A 22,202-nucleotide genomic window follows, 5' to 3' on the forward strand; every position below is an offset into this window, starting at 1 on the left:
TGATAGTGACTCACGCCATTACTCCCTTCCACACTGAAGAAGCCTCCCTGCTGTGTCTTCCCCTCCCCACATGCCCCACAAGCAGCAAACATGAAACCAAACCCACTCCGGCCAGCGGAGGGCATGACAAAGGTGGCAGATCCCCCTTGCCCCTGCCTTTTCCATTGCAAAGAGCATAATTCTCTTTGTAGGTTTTCCTATCTAAGTGCATCCTGCCCGTCCTGTCCTCATTGGTCCGCAGACCCCTGTCCCTTCTGCTGCTCTCTTCCCCCCCACCCCATAGCATACAACTGCACAAGCACCCGGAAGCCTTCTCTCCCTCCCCATCACATCATAGGCTGGGCACTATGTGGGCAGTGTGAAGGCAGCACCTGGTGTGCAAGGTACCATAATTTTAAAGGCAAAACCTAGGGCAGATGCTTGCCCTGAAAACCCTAGGGCAGTGGTTTTCAACCTGGGGGTCGGGACCACTTTGGGGGTCAAACGACCCTTTCACAAGGGTTGCAGCAGGGCGAGCAGCTTGGCCAGGGAGGAGCGCCATCTACACAACAGCCTTGCGGGGTAGAACGAGATAGAGTGTTCATCTGTCTGGAGTGGCGGAAAAGAGCGAAATCAGCATGGTGGGACAAGAAGCAGAGCTGAACTGAGAAACCCCATAAGAAAACCAATTTATATACAATCATGAACAATGGATCTTCATGCCATGGGTCAGTTTTAGTTTAATTTCTGTGAAAGAACCCTTGCATAATTTTAGGGTTGGGGGTCACCACCACATGAGGAACTGGATTAAAGGGTCGCGGCACTAGGAAGCTTGAGAACCCTATAGGCTTCCTCTAGTCAACTGGGACTTGGCTGGACTTTCCGCTTCCTAGTGGGAATGACTTAAGCTGAATGTTTACATGATTTTTTAATATGAATTTTTCAATATAAATTTTGTATATGAATTTTCTTCAGGATGAGGCATCGAATTTCCAAGTTTAAAAGTATTCCCTGCGTTCAAAAACAATGTTCCCCATGGCTGGGTAGACATTCTCCATTGCCACTCACAGACACATAGAAATGGTATTGTACAATCGGTTAACGATCTCTAGGCAGCTCATTGAAAGAGAGGAGGGCTTCTCAGGTCATCTGTAGCCACGAGTGCAGGGGCGCCTGGAAAATTCACAGATTCTATCCCATCATCTATCTGTCACAGCTCACACCCTCAAAGGCATCAGTGAAGGGATCCCACCAAATCTTGCCGAAGGTTTACAGAAGTAAAATTTAAAAGGCAAAAAAAGAGAAAATCTGTTCACAGTCCAGATTTATGGAGCAGCTCCATGACCAGACTGCTGCTAGGCATTGCATCGAGGCAGCATGGCCCGGTGCTTCCCGCATATGTACGGGGAGGGAATCCCCAGGAGTATGTGGGCTGCCCTGGTGTAGGGTGCGCGCCTATGCAAAATGCTGGGGCTGGAAAGCCCGGCATGCTGCCTAGAGGCGACTGCGGGGTGGGTGAGCAGGGAACATTGGGCCCCCACCAAACAATGGCAGGGAGTGGCATGCTGCTCTCCTACCAAGGTGGGTGTGCGGTGATTCCCCGGCTGGCTCTGCGGCTCCATGGAGCTGACAGGGGCATGCGGTGTCCCTGCAGGCCAATTATGCATGGCGCTGGGATGGCAGCAGCATCGTGCACAATCAGGGCTGCCCTGCTCCCACCACTCCGGATTACTTGCCTCGTGCATAATCAGTCTACAATTGCCAACTCTGGGCAATACCTGAAGTTTGGAGGGTGTATGTGTGAGGATGGTGGGATTTAGGGAGAGGAGGGGATGGACTCCCATGGGGTATAATGCCATAGAGTCTGCCTTCAATGGTGGCTGTTTTCTACTGTCACCTGGAGAACAGCTGTAATAGCTGAAGATCAACATCCCACCCGGAGGGTTGGAATCCCTAAGCAAATGTGGAGGAAGGATGTGGAACACAACTGTGCTGCAGAGTCTGAATGTTATAGGGAGGAGCAGCTAAAGGTGTTTTGGCACATCATGCTCTTTCCTCCTTTGCCAACCTGCTGGGTGCAGAGTTGTTCAAAGGACCTCTCGAGTTCACAGAGTAGTCGTGCTTATCTAGTCAAATTATCTAAATGACATCGATGTTAATTTTGGAACGAGAAAACAACTTACGACAAATTCCAAACAACAAAATGGACAGGCTCACAAAGTGGAGCATCTGCAGAACTGCCTTCAGACCAAAAGCCTGCCTGTCAACGTGCCTTAATAAAGGTGCTTCTTTTTGATGCTCTTGCGGTGAAGAAGGATGCAGGTCGCAAATGGCCAGAAGTCTTTTTTAGCGGCAGCGCTGATATGACATGATGCATATTCAAGTGCCTGCATTTGTGAACTCTGCGCCTCTTGGATAAAGACGTTCAAAGAATATTTGGGGAGAAGATCTAGGCAGAGGAAGGAAACAGAGGGAAGAGTTTTACTTTGCAATATAACAATGAAACATTCCTTTTGGGTCCAGCTAAACTGACAATACTTTTATCAGGAAAGAAACAACCAGATGTAGCAGCCTTGCCACGGCTAGAAATGAGCCACGGCAGCCATTCACAGGGGATATTACCGACCTTCATTCAACGAAGACTGACTTAAAAGCATGTGAAAGTAAACTGAGTTCAGAGTAATCTCATCTGTGTTCCCACAATAAGCCAGGGAAATTATTTGAATGTATGTTGTTAAACAGAAAAATCCCAGTATCAATATGGCGAATTCATAAAGGAAAGGAACGGTGGTAAAAAAATAAACCATCAAACATCAATCTCAGTGGAACAGGCTTCCTCGGGAGGTGGTGGGTTCTCCATCTTTGGAAATTTAAAAACAGAGGCTGGAGAGCCATCTGACGGAGAGGCTGATTCTGTGAAGGTTCAAGGGGGTGGCAGGTGACAGTGGATGAGCGATAGGGTTGTGAGTGTCCTACATAGTGCAGGGGGATGGGCTAGATGGTCCATGAGGTCCCTTCCAACTCTATGATTCTATGATTCTAAAGTGGGAGAGATTTCTACACTAAGTTGGATTCAGACAGACCTCTCCTTCCAGTTGAGAACAGGGGGCCTGTGCAGGGAATGGGTCAAGTTCACTTCAACTTAAAACATGAGGCATTAAGTGCTGGACCTAACAACAATCACTGGACCTAACAACATCACCGACACCATCAAAGGCTTATTCACTTGCTCGTCTTCTAACATTGTATATGTCCTTAAATTCCAACAATGCCCCTCTGTTCTCTACAAACAGGTCAAACCGCCAAAGGATTAATGGACAGAAGTCTGACATCAAAAATCACAGGACCGAGAAACCTGTAGGGGAACACTTCAACCTTCCAGGACATTCAATAAGGGACCTCAAAGTAGTTGTTTTGTTTCAAAGGAACTTCAAGAACAGACTAGAAAAGGGAGATTGCAGAAATGCAAGTTATTACAACACTCAAAACAACGGAATCCCCAGGACTCAACAAGGATATTGGTTTCTTATCACACTACGTATGCTAACCTCATCCAACTCTTATATCCACATTCCTTACAAGCCCCTCTTTTTAAATTTTATTTTATTTTAGTTGGGACAATGTGACTGTAATGTGATGTAAGTAATATGTAATGTCATTTTGAATCTAACTCTCTGGTCTCAGGATAAGATAACTTACCAGCACAGCTCTTCATTTTCAGGGAGGCTTCCACGCTTGGGTGGAGACGGACGAGGCCAACAGCTAGTCTCTTTTAATTATTTCTTTTCACAAGTGCTAAAGTATCTCCAAGTAATTACTAACATGGACAGTTTTATTTCCCCAATGTTTGTGAGAACTACAACTGAACTCAAAAGGACTGATTCGCTGTTTTGGCAAAGGATGATCAAACGGCATAATTGGGATCCTGTGACACAGTTTACTAATTTGCCACTAATTAATCTTTTCTATATATCAGTACTGTCATAATTCTGGTTCCATTTTGTCACGCCTTGAGTAAATCTTTGTCGGTCTTCAAAGTGCTATTGGGCTCAATTTTTGTTGTGCCACAGTGACAGTCAGCAAACTAAGTCCGTACCCTCCTCCCATCATGCAAATTCAGCAGCTGCCTTGCTCTACCCAGCGATGAATATCCCCATATTCAGCATTTCTGTTGCCATTTATATTCCCAAGCTCGGTGTGGATTTTAGTCATTCGGAGAAACAAAGGCCTACAGCTATCATGGCAGCTTTACTGCGTTACCCAGGCAAGGTGGTGATCGTGACCAGAGGCACCTCGGACATTGGTGTGGCCACAGTGAGAGAATTCGGTAAGAAGGGAGGGAAGCGGGTATGGAGGAGGGGGCAGTTCCTGCCAACAGCGCCTGGGATCGAGCCTTGCAGGATGTCTGCAGCCATTTGAGGAGCAAGATTTGAGCCCAGAAGGATGGAAAAGACCAACAAGATTTCCAGGGTCTTCACTTTTGAGACTCACAGAGGTGTCAGAGAGATCTGAGCTATTGGTCCCCTCGAAACCTTCTTGGCCTGGAAGGTGCCCATAGGCTCAAAACTTGCTCGTCTTCTGCAGACCAGCATGAAACTATCTTGATGGAGAGCTGCTTTTCGTTCTCATCATCCCAGAATATCTGGCTTGTTCTTGAGGAAGAGACCTGGCCCTAGAAGGCTGCCCTTCCTGAGACTGAAAACAATTATTTTCCCCCAAAGTGTCTGTGGGTTGTTTTTGGAATGGTTGGAGACCAAAATGGGAGGTAGCATGAAGTGAGCTTTTAAAACCATTCACTAAACCTTGTGATGTCTGTCTCTGAGTCTGCCAAGCTTCTGAGATTTGTCTCGCCTTCGTTTCTCTCCTTGCCTTCCAGTTCGCCAGGGAGCCAACGTGGTCTTCTGTGCAAAAGCCTCCAATGGTGAGTCGAGAGAACTTCTCACCCAACCATGTCGGGGAGCCCTGGTTGGTTTTCAAAATGAATATGGCCCCCTCCACAGAGAACCTTCTTGTGGAAGCTTAAAACGGCATAATGTTAGAGCACAGCAGTGAATTTTTAAAAAGGACGAGAAGGCCAGCCATGAAAAAGCCCAGCATTACAAAAACAAAACATTCAGCAGCCGAAAATGATTACCATGAAACAGACCTCAGAAGGAGATTATGAAAACTGTTTTAGAAGAACAACCAAGGGGAGGCCCATAGCTCAGTTCCCACTGGAAATTCCTTTCTGCAATCCACATGACTTCTGCAGGCCCAGGGAACAGATCTCCCAAAGAAAATCTCAATTTGGCGGGGGGGGGGGGTATGGGAGGAGAAGACCCTTCAGTGACTCTGGCTTCACTCGGTTGACAGCACTGAAGGGCAGAACCAGAACTCTGCACAGATTCTGTCCCCAGCAAGATTCTGTCGCCAGTGCAAAACTCCTGGCCCTCAGGAGAGAGATGCTCTCAGAGTTCAGCCTTTTGCTTCCCTGTTGGCAGAATCTCAGGTCAGCATGCATAAAGAAAAGATGATGTTTAGGGTAGAAGAGTTGAAGACGGCATTAAATGGGAATGAGTGGATTGGGGCCCAAGGGGCATTTCCCATCTTCTGCTCAAGCCCTTCCAGAGGGAAGAGAAAGGTAAGAAACTTCAGCTACATTCATCCTTGAGTAGCGAGTTGGAAAATATCCCCAGAGAAAAAGGGAGATGATGGAAAGGGGGGTCATTAGCCCTTCTTTTTGCTGCCCACGATCTGTCTACCCGTCAGCCATCAAGAGTTTCTCTTCCCTGTGCCAGTAGGCGACACTAGATGGGATCCCCTCCCCAAGGAGTTCTTTTCCCCCATTTAAAACAGATTTTCTTTGTTTAGTTTGCAGTCCCTTCAGCCTCCCTTTCTCCCCATGGAGAAAACTAACCAGAGAGAAGAGCCACAGTCTCTGATGCATTTAGCAAACAGGCTTGTGTGTACTTAGAGGCTGTCACAGTTGGAAAGGAAGGTGCAGGGATAGGACAGAGGATGCACCAATAAATAAATAAATAAAAGGCTGTGTTAGAAGGTTTGTTCATCTGACAACTGTTCTGTTTTGTCTCTCGCAGCGGAAAAGGGACAAGCGATTCAGAGGGACCTGCAGTCCTGTGGGTGGGCCGGGGATGCTTTCTTCCAGGTCTGTGATGTTTGCAGGGAGTCAGACATTCAGGTAAGGAAGAATGTGGTGCAAAGTGGTGTTTCTCTCGGAGTTCTTCTTCAGCATCTCCACAAAATGTTTTTTCCTCTCTGCAGGGTGGCATATTGAGCGTATTTCATGCCCTGGGAGGATAATTGTTACCTAATTATTACCATCCCCTCCTCTTTTTCTTTTTCTTTCTTTCTTTCTTTCTTTCTTTCTTTCTTTCTTTCTTTCTTTCTTTCTTTCTTTCTTTCTTTCTTTCTTGCAAGATCTGGCTGAGTTAGGTTCAAGGAAAGGGAGAGAAAAAGACTGTTGTAGGAGGAAAATTTCAGAATAGCATTCTACCAGTGGACAAGGAGAAGTCCCTTTAGAAAGAAGGCATCCCCCCGATAGTCCACTTTGGCTGGGGCTTGTCCTCCACTTCAAGTATGGTCCTTTTCCTCTATTAACCAGGCTCCTCTGCTCTTCATCCTTCCCCATTTCCTGCCCTTGCTCTGAGCACCTGGAACAGGTGAGCCAGGATAGCTCTGGTCACTTGCAGCTCAGAAACTGCAGACCTCTCAGTTCGGTTGTTATCCTTGCCTTGCCTTAGATAATTCTTCATCCGTTTTCCTGCAGAGGTTGATTCAGGTCACGCTACAGCGTTACGGATGCCTGGACTGTGTGGTGAACCTTGCTGAACATGGTGAGTGATTGTTCAAACTTTTGAGTGTCTGGGAAGTATCCATGGCACGTAAGTGAGGGTGTCCTTTGTTTATTCAAAAGCCAGAACAGATGGCTGTTTAATAAGAAACTAAAGAAATTTCAGTAGCCTAATTACTCAGCATATGACGATGACATACTTGGGTCTGGCTTCTCTTAACTAATTCTAAAGCAAGTATGTCTTCATTTAAAGATGCATCAGTTGGTGAACTGTGCTATCTGAGGATGTAGTGATGGCTGCTAGTTTAACTGGAGGCTTACATAGATTCATGGAGGAGGGGTCCATCAATGCCAATCAGTTACGATGGTGAATTCGGGAACTCTAACTCCCTGGAGAGCAGTGGTTGGAAAACGGTATAGGGTTGCCATCTCTGGGCTGGAAAATTCTTAGACATTTAGGAGTGGTAACTGGGGAGGTGGGGCTTCAGGAAAGGGGGGTTTCAGTGGGGTATAATGCCAAAAAGCCCAGTGCGGTATACTGGCTAAGAATGGCAGATCTAGTCATATAAAGATAAAAATGGAGAAGAAAGAAATAAGAAGCTTCCACTTATATCTATGACGGATACTGATTCATCTGCTCCACTATGTGTATACCAACAAAATGATTAAAACCCTTTATAAAACCCCTTAATTCTCATACCGTTACTCTGTCACTTAATTTTTGTTTGTATCTATCTTCAGTTATGTATTTTCCTTTATTTTTTTCTGTCTCTTTTTCTTTTGTTTTTATGCTATGCTTCAAAATCTTTAAAATTATTTTTAAAAAGCACAGCAGACTCTAATCTGGAGAACCAGGCTTAATCCCCCCCTCCTGCTTCACCTGTAGCTACTTGGGTGACCTTGGGCCATTCAAGTTCTCTCAGAACTCCTTCAGCCCCATTTCCCTCACAGGGTGTTGTTGTGGGAAGAGGAAGGGAAGGCAATTGTAAACCGCTTTGAGACTCCTTCAGGTGGTGAAAAGCAGGGTATAAAACCCCAAGTCTTCTTCTTCTACTCAAATGAGTGTTACTTTAAAGAAAAGCAACGATGAAATCCATCAGAATATTGTAGGATTGGGCAGGTGTGGCTCTCTTGCTCTTTGAAGCTCCTGCCTCTGTGAAACCCCCTTTTCGTTTTATATCCTTCTGCAAATAGCTCATGTAGAACCGTTAGAAGACGTGACTGCCCAAGAATTCAGCAACAACGTCGATCGCAATGTTGTGAGCTGTTTCTTAGTATGTAAGGTGAGTGTTTCTATTGAACAAGCAGATTGCCTGTTCAGGGGGGCAGCTGACATCCTCTAAAGTTGAAAGTTAAACAGAAAAAAATGCTGAAATGCTCTACAATTTAGAGGTGCAATCCCTAACCTGGGACCTTCAGCCATCTGCTGCCCAATGCACAGAACGAGGGAAGTCCAGGGTCCCACAGCTGAGAACCTGCTTTGTACCTTCAGGATTCATTCTTGCATTCCCCAGTTGCAAGAACCCACAATGACAATGCTGAGGAGGGGCTCTGCCAATGAACAATTCTAAGTTAGCCGCCGGAATGTAATGGTCTATAATTGCCCATGGCGGCTTTGTACCGTTTCTCCCTTGAGATCACGCACATCATTTTCCCTTGTAATTTTTGTGTACAGTATGCGCTGCCCTACTTACGGGAGACGAAAGGAAACATCGTCAACTTGGGCAGGCTTGCTGCTGTTATTGGGATCAAGGATGCACTCCCCAGTGTCACAAGCAAGGTAATCCTGACTGAGGACAGAATCTGTGGCTTTTTCTTTGTAATGCTTCTGCTCTTGTGCGTTTAGACTAGCTTGGTTGGCAGAGGAAAGATTGCACAGCATGGAGATAGCCAGAGATAGTGTCTTCCCTGTCTTTGCTTTAAAAATCCCCACTTGTGGTCTCTTGTCAATCAAATGGCTACCACAGGCAAAGCAGGAAGCCAGGTTGGCATTTTTTTTCAGGCCTCCTGGCATTTCTCATGCATGAGGCGGAAACCAGTCCATAGCCAGTAAAGTTTTCATGGAATGTCCATTTGTTTTCTTCTCATTATCAGATTGGAAGAAATCTCAAAGTTGCAAACATCTGTCAGTTTTCCCTGAGAATCCCAAGTAGAGTTGCCCAATGCCTAGAGAGAATGAAGTGCCTGGCCCTTAAGTACAGCCTTCATGTGAATGTTATTTACAAGATCGTGTCACTTCCCACGTTGCTATTAAAAATGATTTGTTCCTTCATACAAGCTGGTATTCACAGCCACTGTGCTTTCTCTGCTCTCAGAAATCAGCCCACCATACAATCATAGAATCATAGAGTTGGAAGGGATCTAGTGGGTCATCTAGTCCAACCCCCTGCACTATGCAGGACACTCACAACCCTATAGCTCATCTCCTGTAACCTGCCACCCACTTGAACCTTCATAGAATCAGCCTCTCCATCAAGATGGCTATCCAGCATCTGTCTAAAAATCTCCAAAGATGGAGAACCCACCATCTCCCAAGGAAGCCTGTTCCACTGAGAAACCGCTCTAAGTGTCAGGAACTTTTTCTGGATGTTTAGACAGAATTTCTTTTTTCATCTCACTGGTTATGGTCTGTCTCTCCGGGGCAAGAGAGAACAACTCTGCTCCATCCTCTACGTGGCAGCCTTTTAAATACTTGAAGATGGTTATCAGATCCCCTCTCAGTCGTCTCCTCTCCAGGCTAAACAGACCAAGCTCCCCCAACCTTCCAACCCTTCTTCATACGTCTTGGTCTCCAAACCCCTTACCAATTCTCATCATAAAACCATGAGGCAAAGCCATTTCTGTTCAGCTGGAAACACTGATTCTTGTGCCTTTCTCTTCCAGGGCGCTGTGATTGCCATGACCAAAGCCCTGGCCATAGACGAGAGCAAATGTGGAGTACGAGTCAACAGGTAAAAATTATCATTCTCGTTACAGAACACTTGATGTCTAGTATCCTCTGCAGAATATTCTCAAGAAAGAAACACAGGTCCTCCACAGCATAATGCATACACAGCATAATACATACCTGCAGGTCTCCCCCACGTATGCAGAAAAGTACGCCTTTGTTCATTAACTGAAATAAGACCAGGATACTGAGGGTGAAATCTAGCTTCAAAGATAACCAGATTTGCTCCTGTAAATGTAAAGAGAAGGTGTAAGTCAGTGTAATGTAAAGAGCAGGTAAGAGTCAGTTAAATGACAAAACATGGGGCAGAGGAGAGGAGAAACCGGCCTCCTTAAACCCACCCCTAAAAGTTTACAGAATCCTGGAGTTTTTGCTCTGACTTTATCTTGTGTCCAAATGATATGATTTCTTAATTCCCTTTGGGCTGAGATCGCAGAGCCTGCATTCCATGCCATGTTTTTTCTGGGGTGTAGAAATTAACCATTGGGAGTATAGGGTGAAACACTTTCTATAGTGTGTTAAAGGGTAAGATAATTGTGGAAGTTGCTATCTTTCTAGGAATATGAAGAGGGGTCTTCAGAACTTGGGGACATATTTCTTGATCTTGCTTTTATTAAATCCCCAATCTTTTTGAATGTCAGCATCTCACCAGGTCACATCACGAGTCTATGGGAAAAGGAAGCACTTCGTTTTAGGAACCCAGAGGCCGTACTCCAGGAAGTCGAAACTTATCAGGCAAGTGTGTTGTAGGGAAACAGGGATGGTGTTGCTGCAGGGGAACCGTTCTTCCTAAGGTTGCCTTCTTCAAGGTTCTCCTGGAAGGAAATCTATTCTCCAGGCTACAGAGATCAGGGATCAGGACAAAATGGCAGCTTTGCAGGGTACGGGAAACCAAAGTCCTAGCGGGTCCACAGATGGACACAGAAGGAAGGAGCACTCCCACTGAGCTCTCTGCCCTCCCGAAATTCTGTCCTTCCCAACCATAGAATTCCCAAGCCAGCATTAGGAGCCCTAGTTCTACCACATCTCAGGTGGTAATAATAAGTAGGAGTTACTGAAAAAAGTGAAAATTAGAGTTCTAAACTGAGGCCACCTGCATTCTATTGCTAGTGAACCCTGCCCCATCCAGATTCAGATTATAAGACCTAATGAAATGTTTTTATATGTGCTGGGTATAGAATTCTACATTTATCTGTTTTCTTTTGCACATTTATAGCCAATGGGACGCATGGGGACCCCAGACGAGGTGGCATTGGCTATTCTGTTCCTTGCTGCTGATGCAACCTTCTGCACCGGTCTTAACCTTCTGATCACTGGCGGAGCCGAACTTGGCTTTGGAATAAAGAGCCAGATGGGTCCCGACTGTTCTGCACTTTCAGTTGGGAATCTGGTGTACCCCCCCAGCAACGAGTAAAACAGCAAAGAGAGAGCTATGGATAAGAGCTAAGAGTACAACTGTCACGGATTCAAAGTCATCATTCACCCTTCATTCAATGCTTCCTGTCTATGCTTTTCTGCCTGATTCCCCCTTGAGCAAAAACTGTACCTGTTCTAATTCCAAATATTCTCATTCAGTAAAGACATGCTTCAAAGAAAAGAGTTGCCATTAATATGTTGATACTGTTTGGGTTGAGTACCTGAAAATGACTTTGCCTCTGGATGCACCCTACCTTGTTGAGCTGGGATTGTGTCCCCCCCCCGCCACTTTAAGGCTTCCTTGCACTGTTCCTCCCAGCTGTCTGCCTGGATTTGTTGCCTTTCAAACGCTTTATGGGCAAATTGTGCTTGCTTCCTAGTGAAGGAAAAGCAAGGCTGAACATTCACCAAAGGGAGGGCTTCTAACTAGATTGGTATCGGTGCATATTCCTTTGACCTGAGATAGCACCAAGCCATTCAAAGTGTTGAGCCAGCTTTTTCAGATGCTGCCATCAAAATATATACAGGGCCATTTCGCACGGGGATCTTTGTTGCAAATTGGTCACTGAATGAAAAATCGCCATTTAAAATAGTGGAATTCGTTGTTTTGCATACCTGGCTTTGTAGTGGAATCAGTTGCGTTTTTTAGCGTTTCCCACAGGCTTCCGGTCTCGGCAGAAATCGCTAGAAAGGAAGCGCTATTGCCAAGCTCGTCCCGCCCCTGGCCGTCAAGCAGCCAATGGGCAGCCGTTAGCATGCTCCCAAACAGCCCCTTTCCCTTTAAGAAAGGTTTTTAAAAAAAAACACACCCATTGTAACGAATCTGAGTAGATTCGTTGCAATGGAGAGACCCATCCAGCTGCCTGGGGTGTTTGAGCTGTAGTTTGATTGTTTGATCGTTAACACGCTGGCTCCGTTTGATTGTTTGATCGTTAACACGCTGGCTCCGAGTGAGAAAAAAAAAATCCCCCCCTCTCACGGCCCGATTTTCGGCTGAATGGAATGTGTGAAACTGAAGGTCACTTAGTGACTGAAGGGGAGGGACTGAAGCCGGGGAAGCCTCTGTTTGAGCTGTCATTTGATTGTGGCCATGCTGCCTCCGAGTGGAAAAAAAAAATCCCCCCTCCCCCCCCCCCCACGGGCGCGATTTTCAGCCGAAACAGTGTGAAAAATAAAGGGAAAATACATCAGCAAACGGGCTTCTGCGGGCTTCTTGTGCTTAGTGACTAAACTGCTCTGAGGAGGGACTGCAGCCTGGGAAGCCTCACTGGCTAAACCGAGGCTCGCCGGTGCGTTGATCTCCACTCGCTCGGGGAAAAAAAAATGGCGATCGCTTCGCCGGAAGTTTGGAGGACAGGCTCAGGAGGAGGGACTTTGAAGAACCCACAACAATGGTAACGCACAGGTCTTTATCGCTATTGTTGCAGATTGGTTGCAGGAGTGTATCGCTATCCGGAGGGTGAATCCACTTTTCTGGATTCCCCTGAAAGCGCCACAACGAAGCGCTTTTGGCGGGTCGGTTTCAGGATTGTTGCAGATTGTCTACGACGTGGGTTATGGCAAATTAGTAGCGTTTCCAATTAGCAACCATTGTGCTATTTTGAAGCCGTGTGAAATGGCCCACAGTGTGAACTTTTGGGAAACAACTTAGGTACTCTGAATGATCACCTTAGGAACACTTCAGGGAGTCTGCGGCTGCCAAAAAGGGCCTCTGCAGATCAAACTGGCACTTGTTCCCTTCCTGGCTGTCCCCACCCAGGCAAGATTTAACATCTGGATTTGAAAAGCTGTTCACAAGAACTAGGTCAGCTGGGACTTCACAACACTTTCCACTTCCTAGTGGGAATGAATGAGGCTGGATGTTTAAAAATATGGATTCTTTTTTTTTCAGGATACGACATAGAATTTCCTAGCTTAAAAGTGTGCTGCATTCCTTGTATTCGAAAACAATGTTCTCCATGGTGGGGTAGAAATTGTTAATCGCCACTCACAGACACAAAGAAATGGTTCAGTGAAAGGAAGAAGGGCTTTTCAGGTCATTTGCAGCTGCTAAGTGAGCCACGATTACCATGGCGCCTGAAAAAATAACAAATTCTATCTCATCGTTCTGTCAGATCTTACTTCATCAAAGGCAGAAATAAAATCTGAAATGGTCCAGTTTTATGGAGCAGCTCTACAGTTGACAATTCTGGGAAATACCTGAAGTTTTTTTTTTGGGGGGGGTGAGGATGATAGGATTTGGGGAGAGGAGGGGATGGACTTACATGGGGTATAATGCCATAGAGTCTGCCTTCCTTGGTGGGCATTTTCTACTGTCACCTGGAGATCAGTTGTAATAGCTGGAGATCAACACCCTACCCGGAGGGGGAAAATGCAGAGCACCACTATGTTGCAGAGTCTGAATGTTGTGGGGAGGAGCAGCTGAAGGTGTTTTGACACATGGTGCACTTTGCTCCTTTGCCATCTTGCTGGGTGGAGAGCTGTCAATGTGCCTCCTTGAGCCCCGGAGCAGAAAGCAGAGGCCTCTTCAAGCTGCTTTGATATGCAAGATACCTCCGTTCTGCCCTTAATATCATCAGTGGGGAAAAAAGGGCAGCACTTCAACAGACCTCTTGAGTTCACAAAATAGTCCTGCTTATCTAGTCACGTTATCTAAATTACATCGATGTTAATTTTGGAACGAGAAAACAACTTATGACAAATTCCAAACAACAAAATTTGCAGTCTTACCAAAACCGTTTCCGCATGGGCGAAAAAAGCCAGACCAGCACTCCTATGACAGTGGAGATAAGCCCCACTTCCACACGACATCAGCACCAGCTCGGCCTTATCCCATCCATGGCCTGCATTAGGCCCTCCATTGCCCCACAGCAAGGGAACACAGATATTTCCCTTGTTTGCCATGGGCATCAATGGAGCCTATCCTAGGGCAGGCCCTTGTGGAAGGGGAAGAGTCAGAATGCAGAGGGCAGGAATAGCTCATGCCTGGACAGACCGTATGGAGACCAGCTTTCTCCTGAGGCTGAAGGGTGCTCAAGCTGTGTCAGTTGGAGTCTCCCACAACTCCACAGCACACCTTCAGGTCAGTGAGGCCCAGAGCTTAGCTGTGAAGCCACAGGTATTATTTTTTAAATACTGTTATTGTGTAATAACGCAATAATACTGTTTAAATATAATGAAAAGGTTTGCTACCCCCCGGTGCTGTGGCCCAGGCACCTAGCCCTGCAGCCTTCCCCTTATTCCATTCACCATCTCTTCCCTTGCTGCACTCCACTGGAGATTAGAACCAGAATGCTGCTGGAACGCAGGAAGGCAGGAATAGCTCACGCCTGGACAGTCCACTCAAAGCTGCAAGAGACCCCCAATTTGACTGGGTGTGCAAGCTATTCTTGACCCCCTGCATTCAGTGACCAGCCCTCATGCTCCACAACCTTGCAAGGCGGCAATCAGCAAACTAGTTCCTCACCCTTCTCCCAACATGCACATTCAGCAGTTCTGTTGCTCCACCCGGCTGTTACTATTTCCAAATTCAGCATTTCTGCTGCTGTTTATATTCCCAAGCTGGATGTGGAATTTAGTCATTCGGGGAAACGGAGGCCAACAGCCGGCATGGCGGCTTTACTGCGTTACCCGGGCAAGGTGGTGATCGTGACCTGGGGCACGTCAGGGATTGGGCTGGCCATTGTGAGAGAATTCGGTAAGGAGAGAAGTGGCTATGGAGGAGGGGGCAATTTCTGCCAACAGGGTCTGGGGTCAAGCCTCACTGGGTGTCTGTAGTCATTTGGAAGGTGCCACTAGGCTCAAAACTGGCTCTTCTTCTGCAAACCAACACAGCGCACACCTGAAACTATCTTCATGGAGAGCTTGGGGAGAGATAGCCATCTTGGTCTAGTGGTTAGGAATGTGGACTTCTAATCTGGCAAGCCGGGTTTGATTTCGCGCTCCCCCACATGCAGCCAGCTGGGTGACCTTGGGTTAGCAACAGTGCTGATAAAGCTGTTCTGAGCAGTAATCTCAGGGCTCTCTCAGCCTCACCTCCCTCACAGGGTGTCTGTTGTGGGGAGAGGGAAGGGAAGGTGAATGTAATCCGCTTTGAGACTCCTCTGGGTAGAAAAAACGGAATATAAAAACCAACTCTTCTTCTTCAGTAATATCAGGGCTCTCTCAGCCTCACCTCCCTCACAGGATGTCTGTTGTGGGGAGAGGAAAGGGAAGGTGAATGTAAGCCATATAAGAACCAACTCTTCTTCATCTTCATCATCACAGACAGTCTGATGGCCTATTCTTGATTAAGAGATCTGCCTACTGAGACTAAAAAGAGTTATTTCCTCCCCAAGTATTTGTGGGTTGTTTTCGGAAAGTTTTTATTATTATTTATTTTATTGTTAAACTTATACCCCGCCCCTCTCAACAAGTTGGCTCAGGGTGGCTTGGAGAGCAACATGGGGGGTAGGGGCAGGAATGGCTTGGTGAGCCCTTTAAACCCATCAGTTTTCCCCTTACACTGAGACAATGTTTTTGTGGGAGTGGCGAAATTCATACAACATATATTGCTCCACTGCCCTGCTTATTCGTAGCAACTTAATTGAACCTCTCCTTAAAAAGTTGCCAGAACATCATGATGTAAATCGAGCAAAGAGGCTGCTAAGTGATGAGTCCCCCCAGGTGACAACTCAGCTGGCTAAGTTTCGTGCCGCCGCCATAAAAATCCGATGCTTTAAAGTAGCATAATTTTAAGTTCTATTTTATGATCTGTTTTAAATTGCATTATATCAAATGGACATATTCTTTTGGTCTTTTATGTATTAACGTCATACAATTTGGTCTGAACGACTGTAATAAAGTTTGAACTGAACTAAACCAATCAGTAAACCTTGTGATAGTCATCTCTGCGTGTGCCAAGCCTATGAGCTTTTTGTGCCTTCCTTTCTCTCCTGCCCTCCAGTTCGCCAGGGAGCCCACGTGGTCTTCGGTGCACCGTCCTCTGATGGTGAGTCTAGAGCACGTGCTCCTCGTCCCACCATGATGGGATCCCCTTGTTTGTTTTTTAAATGTCTACACCACCTCAACAGAGAACGTTCTCGTGAAAGCTTAAAACTTCATAGAATTATAGCACAGCATCACAATAAAAAGGTAAAGTTAAAGGTACCCCCTGTGCAAGTACCGGGTCATGTCTGACCCTTGGGGTGATGCCCTCTAGCGTTTTCATGGGAAACTCAATACGGGGTGGTTTGCCAGTGCCTTCCCCAGTCATTACCGTTTACCCCCCAGCAAGCTGGGTACTCATTTTAACGACCTCAGAAGGATGGAAGGCTGAGTCAGCCTTGAGCCGGCTGCTGGGATTGAACTCCCAGCCTCATGGCAGAGCTTTCAGACTGCTTGTCTGCTGCCTTACCACTCTGCGCCACAAGAGGCTCTTTAGCATCTCAATAGTGAATTTTTTTAAAAAAATTAAGAACTATGTCCCCAAAAAATTGTTTTCCACATTTAAAACTGAATATATCTGTTTATTCTGCAACCTATTTAGCTTGCCTTCCAATGAAGAAAACCACCAAGAGAAAAGAACGGCAGTCTCCGAAGCATGTAGCAAACAGGCTTGTGTGTACTTAGAGGTTAGGCGCAGTTGGAAAGGAGGGTGGAGAAATCAGGCAAAGGCTGCACAGAAAAGGTTGGGCTAGAAGGTTTGTTCAGCTGACGACTGTTCTGTTCTGCCCCCTTGCAGAGGAAAAGGGGGAAGCGATTCAGAGTGACCTGCAGGCTTCCGGGTGTCCTGGGGATGCTTCCTTCCAGGTCTGTGATGTGCGCAGTGAGTCAGACATTAAGGTAAGCAAAACCTGGGAGAAAAGTGGTCCTTCTCCAGTATCTCCACAAAATGTTCTTCCGTCTTTGTATAGTAGCATACCGAGAGTATTTTGCACTCAGGGAGCATAGTGGTTATCATCCCTCTTGTTCTTTGTTTCTTTTTGCTGTTAGCTTCTAATGTTTTTAGTGCCATCAGTTCAGGGCTGACTCATGGTAACCCAAATGGGTTTTCAAGGAAAGAAGTATTCAGTGGTGGTTGCGTTTGTCTGCCTCTGTACCTACATTGCTTAGCTTCTGAGATTTCATAAACTCAGGCTAGGCTGGGGCTCTCCAGGACCAATTGTGCATGAGGAATTCAGTCCAGGCCAGTGTTCAACCAGCCATGGGGCTAATGGACAACGTCGGTGCCGGCCATGGTGGTCTGAGGCATAGCGCAACTCAGGGCCTTGGCTGGCCCGTGGCAAGGGAATGCGGATCCTTCAAGATTCTTTGGGGTCTACGCTGGGCCTCAAATATGGCTCCTCTCCTCTATTACCCAGGCTCCTTTGCTATTCATCCTTCCCCATCTCTGACATGTGCTCTGAGCACCTGGAACAGATGCAACCTAGGTTGTTACTTGCAGCTCTGGAATTGCAGAGTACTTGATTCAGAATGCTATCCTTGCCTTCTCTCTTCATCCCTTTTCCTGCAGAGGTTGATTCAGTTCACGCTACAGTGTTATGGGTGCCTGGACTGTCTGGTGAACACTGCTGAAGGTGGTAAGTGATTTTTTCAAATTCTGAGGGTCTCAAAAGAATCCTTGGCATGTATGTGGCTGGATGGGTGTTCTTTGTTTATTCAAAAGCCAGAATGGACTTGCCCAAAAAAGGGTTAAGGAACGATCACTTTGCAGATGGCTATAATAAGAAACAAAAGAAATCACAGTAGCCTAATCATTCATCATATGTCGATGACATGCTTGGGACTGGCTTCCCTGAGGCTGTATGTCTCTTGCCCTGATTCTAATGGGAGGACGTCTTCATTTAAAGATGCATCAATTAGTGGACTCTGCTATCCAAGGATGTGGTGATGGCCGCTAGTTTAACTGGAGGCTTACAAAGATTCATGGAGGAGGGGGGTCCATCAATGCCAATCAGTTACAATGATGAATTCAGGAACTGTAACTCCCTGGAGATCAGTGGTTGGAAAACGGTATAGGGTTTCCATCTCTGGGCTAGAAAATTCTTGGAAATTTTGGAGTGGTGACTGGGGAGGGGGGCTTGGGGAAAGGGGGGCCTCAGTGGGGTATAATTCTACAAAGCCCAGTGTGGCATACTGGTAAAGAATGGCAGATCCATTCATAAGTATAAAGATAAAAAGGAGAAGAAAGAAATAAGAGGCTTCTGGTTATATCTGTGACAGATACGGATTCATCTGTTCCACTATTTGTATACCAACAAAAATATTAAACCCCTTTTATAAAGCCCCTTAATTCTCATACCCTTACTCTATCACTTCATTTTTGTTAGTACTTATCTTTAGTTATGTATTTTCCTTTATTTTTTCTGTTTTTTTTCCCTTTCATTTTTATATTATGCTTTAAAATCATTAAAGCTATACTTTAAAAGCACAGCAGACTTTAAACCGGGTTTAATCCCCTCCTCCTTCACCTGTAGCTAGCTGAGTGATCTTGGGTCATTCAAGTTCTCTCAGAACTCCTTCAGCCCCACTTCCCTCACAGGGTGTCTGTTGTGTGAAGAGGAAGGCAAGGCAATTGTAAACCGCTTTGAGACACCTCCAGGTCGTGAAAAGTGGGGTATAAAACCCCAAGTCTTCTTCCTTTACTCAAATGAGTATTACTTTAAAGAAAACCAATGATGAAATCCATCAATGTATTGTAGGGGTGGGCGGTTGTGGCTCCCTTGCTCTTTGAGGATCTTGCCTCTGTGAAACCCCCTTTTCGTTTTCTATCCTTCCACAAACAGGTCATTTAATCGCGTTGGATGACGTGACTTCCCAATACTTCCGCAACCACCTGGACTTAAATGTCATGAGCTGTTTGTTATTATGCAAGGTAAATGCTTCTATTGTATAAGTAGATTTCCTTATCATGGGGTCAGCTGGAACCCTGCAGAGCTGAGAGCCAGGTGGGAAAAAACTGGAATGCTCTACAATTTAGAGGTTCGGGACTTGACCTTCTGTCATCTGTTGCCCAAATGAACATGAGAGGAAGGTCCAGGGCTCCACAGCTGAGAACCTGCTTTGCACCTTCAGGATTCATCCTTGCCATCCCCAGTTGCAGAAATTTCTGCTGGCCAAACTGAGGAAGGGGTCTGCCAACTGGCAATTTTAAGCTAGGTGCATCAATGTCATGACCTGTAACTGCATACGGCAGCTTTGTACTTATTCTCTTTGCGGACAATGTCCATCATTTCTCCATTCTGTTTGGTCTACAGTATGCACTGCCCTACTTACGGGAAACTAAAGGAAACATCATCAACTTGGGCAGGCTTGGTGCTGTTATCGGGGTCAAGGACGTGGTGCCGGGTGTCTCGAGCAAGGTAATCCAGACCACGGACAGAATCGGTTGCCCGGGTTTCTTTTAATGCTTCTGCTCTTGAGCATTTAGACTAGCTTGGTTGGCAGATGAAAGATTGCACAGCATAGAGGTAGCCAGTGGCAGTGTCTTCCCTCGCTGTGCTTTGAAAACCCTTACCTCCTCTTGTAAATCAAACGGCTACTCCAGGCACAGCAGGAGTCCAGGTTGGTATTTTTTCAGGCCTACTGGCAATTCTCATGCATGAGGCTGAAACCAGTTTATAACCGGTAAAGTTATCACGGAATGCCCATGTTTTCTTCTCATTACCAGACGGGAAAAGATCTCACTTAAGCTTCAAAGCTGAAAACATCGTGCATGTGTCAGTTTTCCCAGACAATCCCAAGTAGAGTTGCCCACAGAGAAAATGGAATGCCCTGTCCCTTAAGTAGAGTTATCATGTGAATGTTACTTACAAGATCGTGTCACTTCCCACGTTGCTATGAAAAATGGTTGGTCCCTGCATACAAGCTTAGTAGCCACTTGGATTACAGGCATAATTTAGGTCCACATCATAAAAACCCCTTTTCTGAATGCACATCGGACGACAGTCAAAGGCCAAGCCATTTCTAAATAATTTAGTAAGAGAGCTCTTAGAAATAAAATACAGAAGTAGAAAAGGATACTAAGCAAAAACAAAACAAAACAAGAAAGGATATGAAGAAAAAGACAGAAATATAAGGAAAAGACTTTTAACTTTATCAACAACGAATATAAGTAACATTAATGGCTTGCGAATTGCAGAAGTGAAAAGCTCCTTTCTTTCGATTATCAGTTTTCCACCCTTAATAATCAGAACCACAAATCATCGGTTAATTTATGGACTTTTCATGCAAAAAGTCTATAAGGGGTTTCCAGTTTGCAATAAATGCGCACACCCCAGGCAGGCAAACTGCAAAACCCTCCTTTTTTCTGTGGTTGATCCATAAAGGAGCTGCCATTCAGAGAACAAGTGAGTTATCTCAAGATCTCCCTTTTATCCAGAGAGAAAACATCAGCCAGAATTCACCGGATAGCTGGTATTCTCAGCCACTGAGTTCCTAAGGAAGAAATCAGCCTGCCATAAATCCTCATCAGAAACCCCCAAGGCCAAGCCATGTCTGGTCAGTTGACAACCCTGCTTGTTGTGCATTTTTCCTGCAGGCCGCTGTGATTGCCATGACCAAAGCCCTGGCCATAGATGAGAGCCAGTACGGAGTACGAGTTAACAGGTAAAAGCGAATATTAGCATTACAGAACCCTTGATGTGCAGTGTGCTCTGCAGAATACTCTCAAGAAAGAAACACCGAACCTCTGTTGCCCAGAGGTATTCAATGAATATCCGTAATGTCTTTATAATGAACCTCTGTTGCCAGATATACTGGCAAAGTCTTGTGTTTAGAAAAGAATAAAGAAATAATAGAGGATGAAACATAAGAACTGATAACAGGTAATTGGTACTAAAAGAGTTTAAATATAACAAATGCTCTGTACAGCCACTCAAATGCATGGGGATAACTTTTCTGGAGAAGGCATAACTGGCACAAAGTCCACATATTTCTTTTCCCTTTCAAATATTGTTGCAGAGGAGAAGGACATCACAAGGAATCGATTAGGTGCAAAATGTGCTAACTTCTAAAATTACAGTTTAGGAGATAAATATTATTTTCAAACCCACTGGAATAATCTAGTTTGCCTTGTGGATGTACACAGGCAGTGAGTGATCTATCAGTATATCGAATTTCACCAAACCACTGTACTTTCAGAAAGAGAACGGAGAATGTTGACACACCAGCAGGTCTCCCCCAGGTGTGCAGACTACAGCTTTGTCCATTAACTAAAATAAGAACATGATACTGAGGGTGAAATCTAGCTTCAAAGATAACCAGATTTGTAAAGAACAGGTGAGAGGCATTTAAAGGAGAAATCATGGGGCAAAGGGGAGGAGAAACCAGCCTCCTTAAATCCATCCCTAAATGTTTACAGAATCCTGGAATTTTTGCTGTTGCTTTTTCTTGTGTCTAAATGAACTGATTTCTTCATTCTCTGTAGACTCAGATTGCAGAGGCTGCATTCCGTGCCATTTTTTCCTGAAGAATAGAAATGAATAATCCAGAGCAGGGGTAGTCAAACTGCGGCCCTCCAGATGTCCATGGACTACAATGCACAACAGAGCGTTTGCTGGCAGGGGCTCATGGGAATTGTAGTCCGTGGACATTTGGAGGGCCGCAGTTTGACTACCCCTGATCCAGAGTATAGGACGAAATACCTTATATAGTGTGTTCAATTGTACAATCATTGTGGACATTGACATCCTTCTAGGAATAAGAAGACGTGACTTGAAAATTTGGGGACATAATACTTGATATCTCATGATAGCTCTGATCTATTTGGTTTTTTTTTTAATTTCCAATCCTTTTGAATGTCAGCATCTCACCAGGCAATATTTCAAGCCTATGGGAAAAGGAAGCACGTCGTTTTAGGGATCCAGAGGCTGTACTCCAGGAAGTCGAAACTTATCAGGCAAGTGTGTTGTAGGGAAACTGGAATCGTTCTTCCTAAGGTTGCCTTCCTCGCGATCTCCTTGAAGGACATTTGTTCTCCAGGCTACTATTAGGGCTCAGGACAAAATGGCCGCTCTGCAGGGTATGGGAAACCAACGTCCTAGAGTGTCCACAGATGGACACAGATGGAAGAAGCATTCCCACTGAGCT

General features: G+C 45.6%; 2 protein-coding genes across 2 annotated transcripts; both read left to right on the forward strand.

The window, feature by feature from the left end:
* Positions 1 to 4,218: 4,218 nt before the first annotated feature.
* On the forward strand, positions 4,219 to 11,130 carry LOC143826635 (L-fucose dehydrogenase-like). Its single transcript, XM_077315477.1, has 10 exons — positions 4,219 to 4,306; positions 4,856 to 4,900; positions 5,460 to 5,599; positions 6,017 to 6,157; positions 6,746 to 6,812; positions 7,964 to 8,052; positions 8,445 to 8,549; positions 9,653 to 9,720; positions 10,358 to 10,451; positions 10,933 to 11,130. The coding sequence occupies exons 1-10, from the start codon at positions 4,219 to 4,221 to the stop codon at positions 11,128 to 11,130; spliced, it is 1,035 nt and encodes a 344-aa protein (XP_077171592.1).
* Positions 11,131 to 14,728: 3,598 nt separating this feature from the next.
* LOC143826479 (L-fucose dehydrogenase-like) lies at positions 14,729 to 20,745 on the forward strand. Its single transcript, XM_077315305.1, has 7 exons — positions 14,729 to 14,829; positions 16,078 to 16,122; positions 16,855 to 16,955; positions 17,626 to 17,692; positions 18,899 to 18,987; positions 19,370 to 19,474; positions 20,653 to 20,745. The coding sequence occupies exons 1-7, from the start codon at positions 14,742 to 14,744 to the stop codon at positions 20,722 to 20,724; spliced, it is 567 nt and encodes a 188-aa protein (XP_077171420.1). The 5' UTR covers positions 14,729 to 14,741; the 3' UTR covers positions 20,725 to 20,745.
* Positions 20,746 to 22,202: the final 1,457 nt, after the last annotated feature.

Source organism: Paroedura picta, chromosome 16 (assembly GCF_049243985.1).
Source record: "Paroedura picta isolate Pp20150507F chromosome 16, Ppicta_v3.0, whole genome shotgun sequence".
Classification (NCBI taxonomy): domain Eukaryota; kingdom Metazoa; phylum Chordata; class Lepidosauria; order Squamata; family Gekkonidae; genus Paroedura; species Paroedura picta.